Source organism: Sinohyriopsis cumingii, chromosome 13 (genome assembly GCF_028554795.1).
Source record: "Sinohyriopsis cumingii isolate HCF-2022 chromosome 13, ASM2855479v2, whole genome shotgun sequence".
Lineage (NCBI taxonomy): Eukaryota > Metazoa > Mollusca > Bivalvia > Unionida > Unionidae > Sinohyriopsis > Sinohyriopsis cumingii.
The window spans coordinates 46,498,708-46,517,475 of NC_142973.1; the positions used below are offsets into that span (position 1 = coordinate 46,498,708).

Here is an 18,768-nt window from a genome sequence, read left to right on the forward strand (position 1 = left end):
TGCATAACTCCATCTTGGAGAACATACTGGTAATAATATATTTTTCAGTTTTGCATATCTCCATTTCGGACAAGATAATAATGTATTTTTTCAGAATTGCATATCTCCATGACAGTAATCTGCTATATTTCAGACAATGATAGAATAAAGTTTCAACTCCCAGTTTTAGCATTTTGAGTTGAATTTATTCTAACAGTTGTAAATATTAAAGTAAGCTATAGAACTACTTATGTTTCTACATGTCTTCAATTTATGTTTTGACCTTAATTTCTTAAATGTATTTTTTGTGTCTTTCCTGTTATTGACCTCGACTTTTTCATTACTTAATTTGTTGCTTCCCGTGAATTTTATTTGAATGTGCTAATTTTAGAGTGTCAATGGGACGGAGGAGGAGGATAGTATTATTTACACTCTAATATAGATTTAATCTTCATGAATATTGGTGACATGAGGATATTATTAAATAAACTAATCTTCATGAATATTAGTGACAAGTGAGGATATTATTAAATAAACTAATCTTCATGAATATTAGTGACAAGTGAGGATATTATTAAATAAACTAATCTTCATTAATATTAGTGACATATGAGGATATCATTAAATAAACTAATCTTCATGTAAAATATTGGTGACAGATGAGGATATTATTAAATAAACTAATCTTCATGAATGTTAGTGACATATGAGGATATCATTAAATAAACTAATCTTCATTAATATTAGTGACAAGTGAGGATATTATTAAATAAACTAATCTTCATGAATATTTGTGACAAGTGAGGATATCATTAAATGAACTAATCTTCATGAATATTAGTGACAAGTGATGATATTATTAAATAAACTAATCTTCATGAATAATGGTGACATATGAGGATATCATTAAATAAACTAATCTTCATGTAAAATATTGGTGACAGATGAGGATATTATTAAATAAACTAATCTTCATGAATAATGGTGACATATGAGGATATCATTAAATAAACTAATCTTCATGTAAAATATTGGTGACAGATGAGGATATTATTAAATAAACTAATCTTCATGAATATTAGTGACATATGAGGATATCATTAAATAAACTAATCTTCATTAATATTAGTGACAAGTGAGGATATTATTAAATAAACTAATCTTCATGAATATTAGTGACAAGTGAGGATATCATTAAATGAACTAATCTTCATGAATATTAGTGACAAGTGATGATATTATTAAATAAACTAATCTTCATGAATATTGGTGACAAATGAGGATATTATTAAATAAACTAATGTTCATGAATATTGGTGACAAATGAGGATATTGTTAAATGAACTAATCTTCATGAATATTGGTGACAAATGAGGATATTATTAAATAAACTAATGTTCATGAATATTGGTGACAAATGAGGATATCATTAAGTAAACTCTATCGCTTGATGTGTTTTCAGTGGACAGATTTTTTAATAGTAAAAACATAGAGTTCTGAACATATTCATTTTACATGTTATTAATTATTATGTCCATGTAGTGTTTTGCTTTTTTCTGTGGTGACACAAAAATTGGTGATTATATTGTTGCAAACATGCAGAATCCTGTTTTTCCTTCATATAAATCGTTTTTCTTTTGTTGCACTTCAGCTTGTACAACAGAAAGTGATATCAATGAATGTTGTCCAGTTGGCATTGGATATCAGTGAAATGTCACGCCACCTGGTGGAAAAATTCTTAAATTTAAGCCGTCCTCTTTACTTTGATTATACACATCTTGTATGCCGCACTGCAAAGGAAGGTAAGTGCATTGTATCTTCATTTTTTTTACTCCAGGTATGTAATATGCAAGTGTAGGGTGGGTGGGTAGATATAGATATTGCTATTTACATTTGTCTCTCTGTAAACAATTTGGTTTTAGGAAAAATAAGGTTCAAACTGTTCAGAGTATTTTAACCAAACTTATTTCAGGCAAGATTGTAGTGGTAAGTTTTGATACTTATTTTCCACATTCAATATTTTTAAAATTACCATGGTAACAAAGTGTTGCACAAATTTCAGGGGTCACATTACCAGGCGAAGTGGGTGACTAAGTCACCTAAAAAATGTAAACTTCACCTTCTTCTGTTAGGAAAGCAAAAACGATTTTGCCATTTGATTATTTTACAAGAATATTGAATGACTCCTTTTTGAGATGCTCCATCACCTTTTCCTGGTTAGTTCCATTGTTTTGTTTTTGCTCAGGGCAAAATGTAGTCTTCAAGCCATTATATAGTTGGTGTTGATATCAATTGCATGGACAAACAAATTCTTGCACATTCACAGGCATATGTTTTGATAGCTGATTGACCATTAATCCTTTCTCAGGTAAGTTGCAACTATTACTGCCTGATTTCCGCAATTTATCCCTTGATGATAGAAACATATAAACTTATGTTTCGAATTAGCAATTTGTATTTTAAGAATAGAATCGGTAACATGAATATTTTAACTGCTGCTTGTACATTATTTTCTTCGTAAAATTCAGTTTAGAACTGTAATTGAACCTGTCATGGGAAATAATGGCGGATATCACTAATTCTGGGAAGTACCATTTTTTTAGATTGTCTGTTTTTGTAAATCATGGGGCAGATATATTAAAGATAATATACAGTTCATAGAAAGCAGAGTCTAAATATTACATTATTGAAGATTTAGCTTTAAATACAATTATGTAGGTCAGAAACATACGGGACAGTGTTATATTGTGGAATGCGAGATGCTCTAAAGTCAAAGTTGTATTCTTCTGAGTTCACTCATTTTTGTGAAAATGGCTTATAGAAAATATTTTTTAAAAACCCATACCCTAAAAAACAGCAAAGCAAATACTATTTAACCAATGCTTAATATTTCACCATGTTCGTAGACAAATAATAAAACCTTATATTTACAATCCTATCAATGAACTGTTGTAACGAAGCTAAAAAGTGAGTGGTTACATTAAGAAAACCCCTCCCTCTAAAAATAGATGCACTTGCATGTTGGTTGTATCGATTCAGTTAAAAAAAAAGGGTTCATTCATATTTTGACTTCCATTCTTCAGTGTGTTGTCCATGAACAGTTATGGTAAAGTTTTATCTGCAACAAAGAAATTAGGATAAACAGTATGATCTGAAAGACGTGCATTTGCTGTCATGTATGTGGTGCATGGGTTGTTTCAAATTAAGTTTAGAAATATTTTCAACTGCCATTTGTATTGTGAACTTTTAGAAAGTAAGAAGAAAAATTCTTGATTAGGAATTGATGATTAAGCATTTGTACTAGCAATTACAATACTGTAATCTAGTTACTCAATTAAAATTCATGACATTGTATAGCTGCTGTTGTTCTCTTTTTAAGTCATATTGCCAAAATACATTGAATATGAAATATGACAGTTTTTAAACATGCACCAAATATGTAATATAATATAAATAATATTTTTTTAAATTTCTACTTGAAAATAAATTATTGCTTAAAACCAATGTTAAATGCAAATATACATACCGGGAAATACATGGCATAATTCAAATAAGAGAATGAAATCAACAGCAACAACAACAACAACAACACACACACACACACACACACAAATATTTCTTTCCTCCCACTTTTCCCTGTTCAGCTCCCAAAAGGATAAGTTACTTCTCCATAAAATTCAAGTCTAGCTTGACTCCTGGAAAAATCTGATTAAAATTGAGGGAGCTTGGTCTTAAGAAGTATATAAAAGATGCTGATTATCCATAGTGCTAGACGTTTGGTTTGTACTTTACTTAAGTAGAGAACTAGAGGTGGTACAGTACATGCTATGCTTAGACAAAGGGTGGGGGGGTAATATGTCATGTCTAGATGACTCTTGTAATCAGACATGTTTGCAGATATGTAGGCAGTAGTATGTTACCATACATATCTATAGTAGTTATTTATCATTGTCATGAATTGCAACATAAGATAATTTCTTACAAAAGTATCAAGCCATGTTATATACCTCTAATGAAAATGGTTCATGAACTTGCCCCCCCCCCCTTCTTTTTTTTTAACACAAGAAAAATATTTATTACAAGTCAAATACTGTAACACATTTCTTATCCATACATTTTTAGGGAGCCATGGTAGCTCATAATCTAAGGGTCACAGGTTAGATGCCAGCACAGACCAGCCAAGGTTGGCTGCCTCATTGTGTCCTTGAAAAGGCACTTAGTTCCTATATCCTTGGCATGATAAAGCCAATGACATGTTAATAGTGCCAATAAAGTGCACAAAAAATCCCCACCAAAAATCTGTATCCAGACTTCTTACTCATCTATAACAATGGGATGTTATGAGGACCTAAATTATTCTTTCTATCCATATCGTTCATGTCATTTATCCAGACAAAATATGTATCTCATGAAGTTCTGATAATTTATATTAGACTGTAGTCTTCAGAATGTGTGGATGTAATGTTTTAATTTTTTTCAGGAAATGAAAAAGATCGTTCAGATGACCTTAGTCACCCAGTCCATTCCGATAATTGCGACATGCAACCAGATGGCACTTGCGTTGCGCGAGAGACTTCATTCATACAGCGACATTATAGGTATGTTAGCAGTCATCTTTGTCTTGAATGTGGCAGAAAGTTCACAGACAGTAAATAATGACATCTTATGAGAAACAGTGACATCACAACAGTGCAGTATGATGAATTACATGATATTGTGTAATCCACTGAAATATAGCTTCTGATGGGAATCATGGTATATTACAGGGTCCCCATACTACTGGGAAATCGGGAAAAAGTTGGGAGAAATGATAATTTTTTCCTGACCATGAAAAGTCCTTGAATTTTGCAAATATTGACGAAAGTTTTGAAAAACCCAGGAATTTTCCTCCACAACTTGACGCCCAAAACAGTTACGTAATTGAGTCGTAACTGAACTATTTGTGAGTTAAATTTATCAAGTTCTCACCAGAATATTAGGAGGTTGCAGTATGGATAATTTGGATTCTTGCCATAAATATATTTGTTGAGACAATCCAAACGCTCAGTGGATTAGATTCATCTAGTAGACATTTTGTTTCACAGACAGCTCGATATCCATATCATTTTTTATATGGAAGGTATGAAAACCAGTCTAGCATCACAAGAGTCCAACATGGTGGCATTAAAGCATAGCCACTTCATTTAGCGGATGGGCTAGCAAACTTAAACGTTAAATAAATTATACCTGCATGAAATCGATGTGAAAATTATTTCGTTTCTCAGAAATTGCAAATATTAAAATCGGTATGTCTTTAATCTACTGAAAGACAATAAAACTAATGCATTGATGAAATTTGAACTGGTGCTATCAATTTCAATTGCTAGTCGCACAAGCACACAGAATCTCACAATTGTCATTTTCAGATATTGTAGAAAATATTTTTTTAATGAATGTTGTATACTGGTTGTAATAAAAATACAAAAACAAAAGAGCACAAAATTCTCTATATTTATTCTGAGACCAGCATTACAGAGTTTTGTTGTATCACATGACTCGCACATTGACATTCGCTCTTTCATGCAGCAAAGAACCAGACTACTCTGCTTGATGAATCATACTGACAAGTTTCTTGTAGTTGTTCTCGAAAGAAGTATGTTGAGAATTATATGTTCTTTCTGGTTTTTACAAAAGGTATCTGACTTTCATTAATATAACTGAAATTTTGTACAAGAACATTAAAAAGGAATTTGTTGTTGATATCACGTGACTATTGGACTTCCGGTGCCCTTGTTTGAGATTTGTGAAGTCATTTGACTATTAACACAAATGGCAAGTACTGGGTCAGGTTTCATCTATGCCAAGTTTCATCTAGTCGGTCAGCAGATTAAAAACATAACGATTATAATACTTGCCTTTTTTGAGAAAATAAATAATTTTCCTATCGATTTCATGCAGGTTTGCTATTGATCTGGCTGATATAAGATATAAGTCGATATAACATAGTTTATATTTGCTAGGCCCACTGGTAAGCTATCTTATGGTGGTGGCAGATTCCAGATTTTTTATATGTAATTGCTCTGAACCCACACTCCTTCCTAAATGTCCAAATGTGAAAAATGGGGTTGAAATATTCAGAGGAAACCCGGATTAAAAAAATTTTGAATCTCTGAGCTGAACTTTGGTGCAAAACTATTGCACAGTGACATATAGCTTGAAGCATTGGTTTCAGATCTTAAAAAGAACACAATAGAAATTGGAAATTGTCATCCCTTTTATTATATATTAAGAAATGATAAGAGCCCATGTATCAATACAGGTTTGGAGACTGGTTTAATGAAATAAGAAGACAAGTTGATTTTACAGAAAAATCAGTCCTTGTTCATACAATGATATATAATTTATAATTTTGAAGGTCTTTTGTCAAAATTTAAATCAACTCTTTTGTAAATGTCTTTAAATGATAGAATTTTTAACCAAATCATCTTACGGAGTTTAGATGGTTGAAAAATCTTGTTTGAGATTTTATTAGCACACATAAATTCAGGGTTACATTTTTTTGTTGCAAGATAAGATTCTAATACTTAGCATTTATTGGGGTTTTTTTATACTGTGATAGGAAATGTTTACTTTGTATAACATGCACATATATTGCTTTAGAATTCTTTAGACTTAAAGGTTTGAAAGAAACAAAATAATTTATGCTCATTATGTTGTCTCCACGTAGTAACATAATGCATGTCAGCAAAGTAAAGTTAGGATTTGTATTCTGTACATTGAAATGGCTTTAAAGGCCAATTTATAGGAATATAGTCAGATTTGTTTCATGCGACTCCTTTTGTGGTTTTGTACATGATTATCTTTTCTGACATATATATTTTTGAGAGTCTTGAAAGAGAAACATCTTGATATTTGGAAAACGCATGTTTTATAATCTAAAATGTTCTTTAATTCCATTCATTAATGGTCATATGTGAACCTTGAAAAAATTAATTTCGTCCTGGAAAAAACTGGAAAAGACCTGGAAATTTATATTTAGAAAAGTGTGGAAACCATGATATTATCATATACTGGTGAAAAAAGACATAAACAACAATATGAGGGCAGATGAGAGGGGTGCCAAACTGTTATTTATTCGGATGAAGCACAGTAGTCTTTTGTCTGTCATATGTTGGCATAAACTTTCATATATTTGTTTATTTTGCATTATTCAGTTGAGCCATAAGGGCTTAGTGGTTTGTTTGCTGGACTTGAAACCAGGCTCCACTTTCATAAAACCTCTCAACTTTGTGTAAAAACCCAGCTCAAATATTGCAAGCTAAATATTTTCAGGGTGCACACAAGCCTGGAAAGGTCCTGGTTGGGGTAGGGGTGGGATGGTTGGACAAGGGATCCTGGAATACTCGGGAAAAGAATTATTGCTGTAAAAAAAAATTTTTTTAAATGAGCTGTTTATTTTTATTGACTAACATTTAGACATATACAAACATGTGACCTTATAGAAACATTCACAGAGGCACAAAATATTGAGATGAGTATGAATTCAGGTTGAGTTTTAAGAAAGCATATTGATTGTCCAGATAATGCCTAGACTGGGCTGCTGCTATGATTAAGTTCAAATGATGCCCAGACTGGGCTGCTGCTATGATTAAGATTATATGATGCCCAGACTGGGCTGCTGCTATGATTAAGATCAAATGATGGCCAGACTGGGCTGCTGCTATGATGCTTCTCTGGGAAAGGAACTTGACTCAAGCTGTTTATGTCACCTTTTGTGTAGATGTGCAGTTAAGCACCAATCAAACAATCACTTCACAGCAAAAGGCAGACCAGTGCATATTTGTTGCAAAGTAGGTCAAGGATGAAGGTAAAAAGGTCAAGCAATGGGGGCTACATTTTATGCAAGACAGGGGTATAAATAACAGAGAGGTTATTTTTAGAACATAACACTTTAAGGAATGGTTTTTCATCTGTCTGTCCATTAGCACAAGTTTGTTATCACCACTTCTTCTAAACGACCTAGAAATGTCATAAAACTTGAAAAGTTTGTTTTGATTATATACCAGGCTTGCTTCTCAGTTAAAGCTTTGAAGATTCAATATACTCTTTAGCACCCCAACCCACCATCCTATTTGTAAATTGACCTCAGTTTTAATTGCATTTATTCAGTGATACTAAAAATATCAGTACTTTGAGAGAACAGTAGGTGTGAGATAACCTAATATATTGTAATACACTAAACTATTAACATTTTGTAAAATGTTTTACCCATCTGATGACAAAATCATGTCCAACAGAGTATGCAGCACACTAGATTATGTTGTTGTTGTTGTTGTTGTAGGGTTTAACGCCATTTTTCAGCACATGATAGGCTATACATGGCAGCCAGTATTAATGGTGGAGGAAGAACCCGGGAAAACCCCGGAAAGAACCGCTGACCCATGAGAAGCTACTGGCAAGCTTTCTCACATACCCACACTGGCTGAATCCAAGATTCGAACCCATGCAGACAGAGGTCAGATGGCAGTGATCTGTAACGGATAGCGCTTTAGACCACTTGGCCACTCGGGGCCCCTACCAGATTATGTACATTATTCCTAAGGATGTTAAAAGGACATACCTTTGTAAAGATACAAATGGTTTTATTATTGTCTAGCTTTCTCCTGTAAATAAAAGGCAACAAAATAATTGAAAGTCCCAATAAGGTCCCCTCTTTCTGTAAATCTCATTTCATTCCAAATGCTCTCTCTATATGCCATAAAATGTAACACATATACACACTTCAAGTACACAAACTTATACATATTTCACACATATGCAGACAGGCACAAACTTATTAATCCTTTGTTTTTCTTTTAGTGCAATTCTCTACCTGAATGAGGACATAGAAGGGGGAGATTTCTTCTTTGCTTATCCAAATAAATCTGAACAGGTCAGTTTTGAACTTGTGGTCATTATTTTGCATTATATTTGTCAGCTGCAGTTTGGTTTTTATTGTTGTAATGACAGCCATTAGGCAACTAAAAGTGTATGCCCTTTCTTTCAAGTTACATTTGAAGTCCATTTTCATACATCTGTAAGGGGGAGACAAACCAAAGAGCACTGAAATATTTATTTGGTGTGGTTTATTTTCCTTGTAACAGTTTTCTGCTCAGATCTGATAGGTTTGCTTACCTGATATGTTCAACTCAAAATGGCAAATAAAAATTAAATAAATACCATTGGTCAGGAGAGTTTTCAAAATTTCTGGGTGAGTGTTGATTCTAGACTGGCAAGTATTTCCCATTAATGTACATAACATTCTGTTGAGAATATTGCAAACTTTGATCATTGTTTTATAATTAATGAAGGAACACACATTGATCACTATGAAAATGGAAGAGTTATGTATTAATTATGGCTTTATCTTTGGAAAAAAAGTATTGGACTTTAGTAAAATAGGTAAAATCAAGATGACTTTTAGGACAAAGTTTGCATAGGTTGTGTTCTTATAGTACTCTTAAGCCTGCTTAGTGAAATTGTCAACTGGTTTGTTTTGTAAATCAGGTGAACAGGATCATGCCTAATTGGACCTCTTCGTAATATGATCCAGAGAAGTTAAATGCTCAATACATTTCATGTGTTATCCTTAAGATAACTAGAATTCACAGTGTATAAAATCATTTTGTGAAATGATGTATTACATAATTGGTAATATGTGTTTTTATTATAATTTGCCCTTTTTTTTTAGGTATCTGTACATCCTAAGTGTGGTCGTTTAGTTGGTTTTAATGCTGGTGAATTTCACGGAGTTAGAGCAGTCCTGAAAGGTCAGCGATGTGCCCTGGCTATGTGGTACACTAAAGATCCCAACTACGTAGAATTGTCACGTATCACTGCCAAGAGGGTGCTGTCCCACATGGGGGCAGAAGGTACAACAGCAACAGTAACAGACAGAAATCAAAACACAGTTAAAGATGATGAAGTTAAGGATGCAATAGCAGATGTAGTACAAAATAAAAATGCTGATGACCAAAACTCACAAAGTAAATCTGCATCAAAAGAATCTAAAGATATTGGTGCTGAACAGACAGAGAATGAATCAGAAGTGAGTACAAGCAAAGAAATAAACTCCTCAATGATGGAAGTGAAATCTGTGGCCATGGAGAAGGAGGAGTTGTGACCATGTTAGTGTGATGTGAAGGTGAAGCTTGTTTGTAAATGCAGTTTAGAATCTTGGGGAAAGGAAAATTCCTATGCAGACCTGCCTAATTATAGATCTCAAGTCACAGATATATTATTGTGTTTTCATGAAAGATTAAGTTCGGGCATTACAGATGTATTCTTTTAGATCTGTAAAATTAGATATAAACGATATAAAATATTCTAAAGGGAGATTTTATCATAGTTTGATAATGCCATTGCCAGGTTACATTGACTTCATTTTGTTCAGTACTCTTTATAACTTTTTAAAAAACTTTTTATCCCTGATGTTGAATCTTGAATTTGCCTAATACTGGTTACATATGTCATGATTGTCATTATACAAAAGTAGGTCAGTGTTACCTACAATTCAGGATGTTATATTTCTTTCTTGTACTGTATTTCCCAGCCTATAAGTCAATGCATAGTGTAAGATGAATTTGCAAATTTTGTAAATTTTCCACAAGTTGTTGATGTTGAGTATAAAAAATTAAGCCGGATCAATACCTCTGCTTTGTCTTTTGGCTATAGCCCATTCCACACTGCATTACAAATTTGATCCATTTTGCAGCTGAGTAAATTTTCAGGTTAGTATCATTCAGTGTAACTAAAAATACCCAATTCACATGAAGTAATTTAAATAAATTAGGTACTTGTACCTACATTTAATGGCACTGAGTTACAGACAAGATAAAATTCACTATGCTGTGTTGAATGAGATTTTAGTGACTTCTGGTTTCATGAATATTAATAGTATTATTGTATGCTATTTCAGATTACCAGTATTAAGGAAGTTGCATCACTGATGCTAAAATGCTTTTACCAGTTTTGTTTTGAAGAGAGAGAGAGAGGGGGAGGCATATGTATTCCATAGCATATTATTCTTCTTGCACCTTGTGATCAAAATAAAATATGCCCTGATATATGAGAGAGAGAGAGCTGCCCTTTTTTTTGATGAAGTATTCTCGGAGAGAGAAAGCAGTCATTAATATAGTAAATGGAATCTTTTAAAATACATACCATACTCCTTCAGTTTGAAAATATTCACAATATTTATATCCATACATACTCCATTTAGGTTAAATTCCACGAATGACCATTTAGCATTCTGTGTAATTTTCTTTGCAAGTACAATGACCTCTTCTTTCCCAACAAATAAGATTTTCCTCTCAGTGAGACTCAGTTCAAGTACACTTCCTTTACTTTGGCGGCATTTGGCTTTGATCTTTGCTCATGCTTGTTGTTGGTTTAAATTGTTCTGACGGTTCTGTCAGCAAGTACAAAAAGGTGTTACTAGTTGAATAAGCACCTGACAGTTAATGGCATCAGATGATACTGTTTTCACAATACCCTATGGGTAGCCTCATTTCCCTATTGGTAGCCTCACTAATTGGATCAAGTTTGCCAAATCTTGCTGATGTTATCTGGAATGACCTGACCACAGCTGTAGCATATTTAATTAGTATCTAAGTAACACTGCAAAGCCATGTGGGTACCCTAATTAAGACTAGAAGTAACTATTTATTCAGTGGTATTAACTGATATTGGAATATAGTATTGCCCTTGTACTTGAACAAGATACAATTGTCTGGTAAATAAACAATACAGATTACAATCGTCTTGAAACCTCTCTCTCGTATCTGGGGATATTTTATTTGATCACGAGGTGCAAGAAGAAAAATGCAATACAATATCTGTCATTGTCATGATTATACATTTTCTAACTTGTCTACTCTAATACACATATATATAATCAAATTTAAACTACTGTCTTACTAGTGCATGTTACTTTAATACAATTGCATCTGATGTAAGCGAATGTAATACTGATGATTGTGTATATATTTTAAATCCTTCTAAATGTTGAGTCCTATATTTTTCATACACAATCTTTTCCCCAAAATGATAATTATTTTTACACATACATTTGGAGATTTTGTTTTTACATACGAAATATTACTTGACATTGAATGACATAATCCATGTACAAGTCGATTTTGAGTGTAAGATGAAGCCTAGATTTTGGTCTTGATTTATAAGCCAGCAAAAATGTTATATCTTTTTTATTTTACATCTGACAATGAGCCTTTCACAGATGTTTATTTCAACACATTTATAATTAAACAAGTGCAATAATACTGAGTATGGGCATTCTAACACAATTCTTTAGATGATCTTCCGTTTGATACGGGGTAGCTTTTTTTATATATCCAGAAGTATTGAAGAAATCAAAATTTCAGTATTTTGTTGTAAGCACTTAATGGAAAAGTCAGTATTTAAATCAGTTCCTTGCCAGAACTATTGCCTTGCATATATTAGTACAGTCCTACCCACTTATATTGACATCACTTATGTCGACAAGTCGCCTATTTCAACAAAAAAGCAAAGTCTCTGTCCCATGGTCTACTATTACTACCAAAATCGTCATGCTTATGTTGACGTTGAGATAGAAAAATAAACGTACATGTCAACAGAAGCCCTTGGTCCCAGCTTGAACAAATCCTTTGTTTTCTAATCATTTATGTCGACAAGCTGCCAGTTCTGACCCATACTTTGTTCAGCAATTAGTTGATCTTGGCACCAGGCTTTAATTTGCTGCCTAATCATTTATGTCGGCAAGCGGCCAGATCTGACCTGTACTTTAATCAACAATTATTTGATCTTGCCACCAGGCTTTAATGTCATGGTCAGATAATAGCAAAACAGGCTTTTGTTTAGTCCTTGATAAATTAAATTAAATTTTATTGTAATTTTATGCATTGTTTATGCTATAGATAATAATCTCAATTACATGTATATGTATTTGTCATTAAAATCTTTTACTGCTACATGTATTTGTAATTTGAGAAAATTCATAACTTGTTATCTCCGGGATGTATTTGAAATGTATACCACTTGGGCTGACATTGTTACAATATTGTATTGCAAGAAACATTTTCTTTTAATACCTCATTAGCATGTGTCATTGTATACAATATTATGCCTTCATTAATCATATCAGCCGCATATCTCTTGTTCGCTTTTATGTACTTTTCACGATGACTTCTGTAACTAAATACATGTACTGTTTAAAACAACTTGTTGACAGGTTTTCATTTCCCTGTGAATAGCCCCATCCCCTTGGTAGCCTGACCAAAATCTAGGACAATTTAAGTACATGTACCTGAAGCATGTAAATAACAACTATGCAACCATGTGCTAATGCCGACATTGAATAGTGTAGTGAATGTTTTTCATATCAGGATGTGACCGATGCAGTATTTGATTGTGGATTTTATTACACAAAGGTAACCAAAATGTAATTTGTCAATATACAAGTGTATTTCACACTGGTTTAGTCTTCATGTACTCAAAATTCCCATTGTTTGTTTTCTCAAAGTGTAAATGCTACTCGCTGATGACAGGGTACCCCTTACTGACGAATTTTACTTGCATCTTTTTTTCAGTCCTCCACCCATACACTTATCTCGACATCCGCCTATGTTGACAATATTTCCTCGGGGCCCGAGAATGTGGACATAAACGGGTAGGACTGTAGTGTGAATTATATTTATAAATGCTGTGACAACATGCTTTAGTATGAAGTAATGTGAATCCAGTATTTTTCATTGGATACGAGTATTTGTGATTGGTACCAACCAAATATTCACAAGGACCCATATAAAAGTGATTCTTCTGTGGAAACAATAGAATTTCTTTCCCAGTTGATGAAATTTGTTATGGCTGTAGCAGTATTTTTTGCAAAACAACAGAAATTTATACCCACAAAAATAAATGAATTCACAGTACTTATTGTATGAGTAATTGTATTGGATGGGAAAGATAATTGCATTGGCTGGGATAGATGTGCAAAACTGCATGGATAATTGCATTGGATGGGATAGATGCACAAAACTACATGGATAATTGCATTGGATGGGATAGATCAATGCACAAAACTACATGGATAATTACATTGGATGGGATAGATCAATGCACAAAACTACATGGATAATTGCAGTGGATGGGATAGATGCACAAAACTACATGGATAATTGCATTGGATGGGATAGATGCACAAAACGTGGATAATTGCATTGGATGGGATAGATTGATGCACAAAACTGCATGGATAATTGCATTGGATGGGATAGATTGATGCACAAATCTGCATGGATAATTGCATTGGATGGGATAGATTGATGCACAAAACTACATGGATAATTGCATTGGATGGGATAGATGCACAAAACTACATGGATAATTGCATTGGATGGGGTAAACTACAAACATGTTTTGATCAAAGTGGTTGAAAAGAAAAAGTTTGATCTGGCATAGGGATTTGTTGATGTTATCTTGTTCATAAACTATATCAATCAAACAAGTTCATTCCCTCAGACTCTGAACAAAAGATGACTTTGGTTTTGTACAGTGACCCCGCTATTACATGGTAGTTGGGAGCCTTAGAACCGATGTTATAGGCCGAACCATGTTATAAGCAATCACGTCAGTTAGCTGAAAAAAATGATGCATGTACCCCAAACAAATTTGCACAGGTGGATGGGTAATAAATGCAGGTAGTAAAATATGTACTTCACCGGCACAGTTACCATCTTAAATCGATGCATATTAAATGAGAACTACACCTGTAGTGAAAACAGAGAAGGCATATATAATAGTTTAGTTTATTAAGAGAACCACAAAGTGGTACATATATGTGAATACTGTTTATATATACATGACTAAAGTATAGCATGAATAGAGTATCAACACCATGTAATGTCATCATATACATTGAATCCACAATACAAGTGATTCCATCGAAAATATGCACACACCCAAATTTAAAATATTCAGTAATTTTGTCACAGGTCATATTGGTCTGAATTCATTGGAAAAACAAAGCACAATCATGTAACGAATGACGAAGCACATTTACTTCTCAGTACGTCCCAAGTCAGTAAAAGTTAGTTTGCGTTTTAAGTCACTGTTGGTAGCGTTTGTAAGCATAAACTTTTTCCCTGCAAAAAGGAAACTCTCATAACACAGTTTACGTGTTCCAGTCTCGTTGAAAAATGCAAAAGTTTGGTACTGACTTCCTTTGAAGAAAGATTCTTTGTTTTTATTGAAGATTGTAGTTGGCTTTCCTTGATGAAGGGTGCATGCGTTATTGAAGTCACCGCTAAAGGACAGCTTTGGAGAACCAAACAAATACCCATTTCTTATTGTGTCGGCAACATCAAATAACTGTATTGCATGATTGAGACTGATTTTTTTCCATTTGCTGAGTACGTTTTCATTAAAATCGAATTTTACTTACTTCACATACAAATGTCAGTCTGTGTAAATATATTTAATTAGAAGCCAGCAGCCAAAACTTTGACGAAAAGATAGATTACGAGATTATGCCTTGTCTGGTTGATCTGTGTTACCAGAAATGTCAACAACAAAAAAGTGGATATCTCACAACATATAGTACTCATGCTAGATGTCAAGATAAGCGGATTATGATATAACAATGCACTGTTTAGATGGTTTGTCATTATGGACAAAGAATTTGTTTATGTAACAATAGATAAATTTTAGTGCATTTATATCCAGTTTGTGGCTTCCTTTTTCATGGGGCCTCTGAATTTCTCCACTCCAAACCAATGGTTGTATATACAAGTTTAAACAACCAACAATGTCACCAATAATAAAAATAATGGCCAGATGGTATATTTTGCTGCCAATAAGGAAAAAAATCCAAGTTTGCAACATTGGCGAAGCCCTATGTGATCCCAGAATAAACGAATAAACTTTTTACACGTTATTTTTCATACTTTTGAAAAGAAAAAACTACTTTTTCATGTACGAGAAAAATACATATAAAGTTTCAGGAGCCACTCTACGATTGTCTTATATTATTCATATGCACTCTCTAACCCAAAATGATAATAAACTTTTTGCATTTTTTTGTACTTTTAAGAAAGATTTTTTTCTTCTTCATGTACAAGAAAAATACATGTATATGAAATTTCGGAAGCCACACCACAACCGTTATATCCTAATTCATGTTATAATGGAGCGTGCTATAGTGGGGTCACTGTATTTATTACATACCCTCTCTTTAGCACTTTCTAAAAATTTTACTTTTAAAAATTTAAGGTACTTTAAAATAAGTTGTGATTTATTTTAAAAAATCAGATTTGTTGCTTCTAAGAATATTGATGAGTGAGCATCAGAGAAAACAACTAAAACAGGAGGGATTGGTAGTATCATGTATTGATGTTTATATGGAAATCCCTTTCGAGAGTCCTAATTTGTGCACAGTAAAGAGGCATTGCTGAGGTTTTGCCCATGAAATGTGTATCCAGGGGTGGGTTTTTCTTGTTCCACATAAACACACATCATTGTTCTTACATTCCTGGGTAACATTTTGGGTTTTAAACAAAGTGGCATTCAATAGGTACCAACTAAGAATAGAAAGGGAAAAGTACCCATTGCAAATATATGTATATTTAAAACATAAAGATTTAATTTAAACAGTGATAGATAACTTAGCTCTGAAGTGAAACTGATATATTAAAAAAGTAGCCAACAAGTCATCATGTATGTGATAATGTTAACCAGAAATGTTAATTGAGTTTTATCCTATTTTTAAAATTGGTCTACTTTTAAGGTACTTTTAACTGGTTGTGTTTATTTTGTACTAATTTGTTTATTATTTTACCATTTGAAAACACATTTTGCACTTGAAGAATACAAAGCTATTATCCTTAAGCTGAAAAATGCAAAAGGAAAAATGTTAACTTTTCAAATTAACTTGAAAGTTTTTGAAAAGAAAAATGATGGTAATTATGACAGTGGTGCCCTGCTTATGTGTTCCATTAAATCAATCACCCAAACCTTTGTTGATACTGACGATTGATTTGTGGATCTGATGTCACGTTTTCATAAAATCAAGGAATCTTTGCAGACAGGTCTGTCCACAGTTTGCTGTGACCATTTTAACTTTTGTGGCTGTATACCAAATATTAGTGTCTAAACTATATGCTTGTGTTCCAGACAGATTTGTATACAACAAAATTGAAGATTTTAATGAATAGGTGATGTAAGACCCTCAAATAATCTGTCTGTATCAGCACGGGTTTTGCGGGCTGATTTATCATGCCACTGCTTATGAGGCTTTTAATCTGTTGGTTGAAAACAAAGAGCTTGCATGATGTCCTTGTATCCATCTGAATCCATTTTCTCCACTCCTTAAAAACTACTTGGAGAAAAGTAACAGTTTCATTCAGATGTCTTGTTTGTCCTAAACCAAATTAATTCCTCTTGGACTTTCACTATGGCTACCATAGGGGCCATCTTAAAAGCCTTGTTATTGCCATTTCTTCTTGTTTTGATATTGGGTTTATACTCTATTGTAAATGATCCTAAATGAAAGTGCTGTTTATTGAATGTCCAACATGGCCACCATCTTGAAAATCTTGATTCCTGTATAGATGGTTGTTTCAGCTTGGGGTTTTCGCTAAATGATTTTTTAAGATATCTGGTTGGTTTTCGCTAAATGATTTTTTATGATATCTGGTTGGGTTTTGCTAAATGATTTTTTTTATGATATCTGGTTGGTTTTTGCTAAATAATTTTTTTATGAAACTTGTGCCCTGATAACTCGCAAACCCACTTATAACGCAGGGTCAGGAGTGGATTTCATTTTTTAAACCAGAAAATACCCCAAAAATTGATCCCTATTTGTTGGACCTGAAGAAAATCATGATCAAAATTGGTAACGGAAACTTTGATGTATCGCTCGTTTTATTGTTGAAAACAGTAGATAGGACCTGGACATTTTATTTAACACTATGAAATATCAAATTTAAAAATAGGTCATTCATTTTTTACAATTTCTTTCCAAACAAAATTCCACGTACACCACATTTAATGATATATAAGGAAATTTTGATCAATGAAAATGTCACTTATGCCGAGTGGAGGCAGTACTTTAATAAATAAATACAAATTAAATAATTTTTTATCAACTGAAATTTGTGTTCTAGTTCTTTCTTTTAGTTCCTTTTAAGTGTAATCATCATAAATGCAATGTGTCCTCTTGTAATTAAATGTAAAATGCGTCAATCTACCATAACAACTATGTCCGCGAGCGTTTCTCTGAGAACCTAATTAAGTGCCAACCTTGTCTTGATAACTGACTTCTGGAAGTATTTGTTATATTTTTGCACTGAACTAAAAGCTGGACTTGTTTGTATCATCAAGTTAATTATGTCTTTTGAATCAAGTAAAGGAGGTGGAATAAAAGAAAAGTTAAAAGGCATGAAAATCCTACAAACTTAAAATCTAGCAACCCCTGTTGTTTGTCAGGTGAACTCACTTCATTTGATCAATCGAACACTTATAAATGTTATTGTGTATTTAACATAAATTACCTTCAATTAACCAACTCTTTCATAACTGAGATCAAACATAACAAGGCAGCCAAGCGAAATGAATACTTCTAAAATAAATAGCTTAATTTCACAGATATGGTCCATTGTGGGCAAGCGAGTTTCAGAGAATTCTTCTACTGGCACTTAGAGATATCCTCATGGATGATAAGAAGTTTCATTATTACATCCAATAAAATCATGACATCAATATTGTACTAATTTA

General features: G+C 33.0%; 1 protein-coding gene across 4 annotated transcripts in view; it reads left to right on the forward strand.

Moving 5' to 3' along the window:
- LOC149785354 (prolyl 3-hydroxylase 1-like) overlaps positions 1 to 18,146 on the forward strand; it is a 96,643-nt gene extending 78,497 nt beyond the window's left edge. For all 4 annotated transcript variants that reach the window (XM_089979259.1, XM_089979261.1, XM_089979260.1 and 1 more), the window contains 4 exons: positions 1,631 to 1,781; positions 4,460 to 4,577; positions 8,818 to 8,890; positions 9,689 to 18,146. In XM_089979259.1, the coding sequence (XP_089835385.1) occupies positions 1,631 to 1,781; positions 4,460 to 4,577; positions 8,818 to 8,890; positions 9,689 to 10,120 (774 nt within the window). In that variant the 3' untranslated portion in view covers positions 10,121 to 18,146. The remainder of the gene's footprint in view (positions 1 to 1,630; positions 1,782 to 4,459; positions 4,578 to 8,817; positions 8,891 to 9,688) is intronic.
- The last annotated feature ends 622 nt before the right edge of the window (positions 18,147 to 18,768 follow it).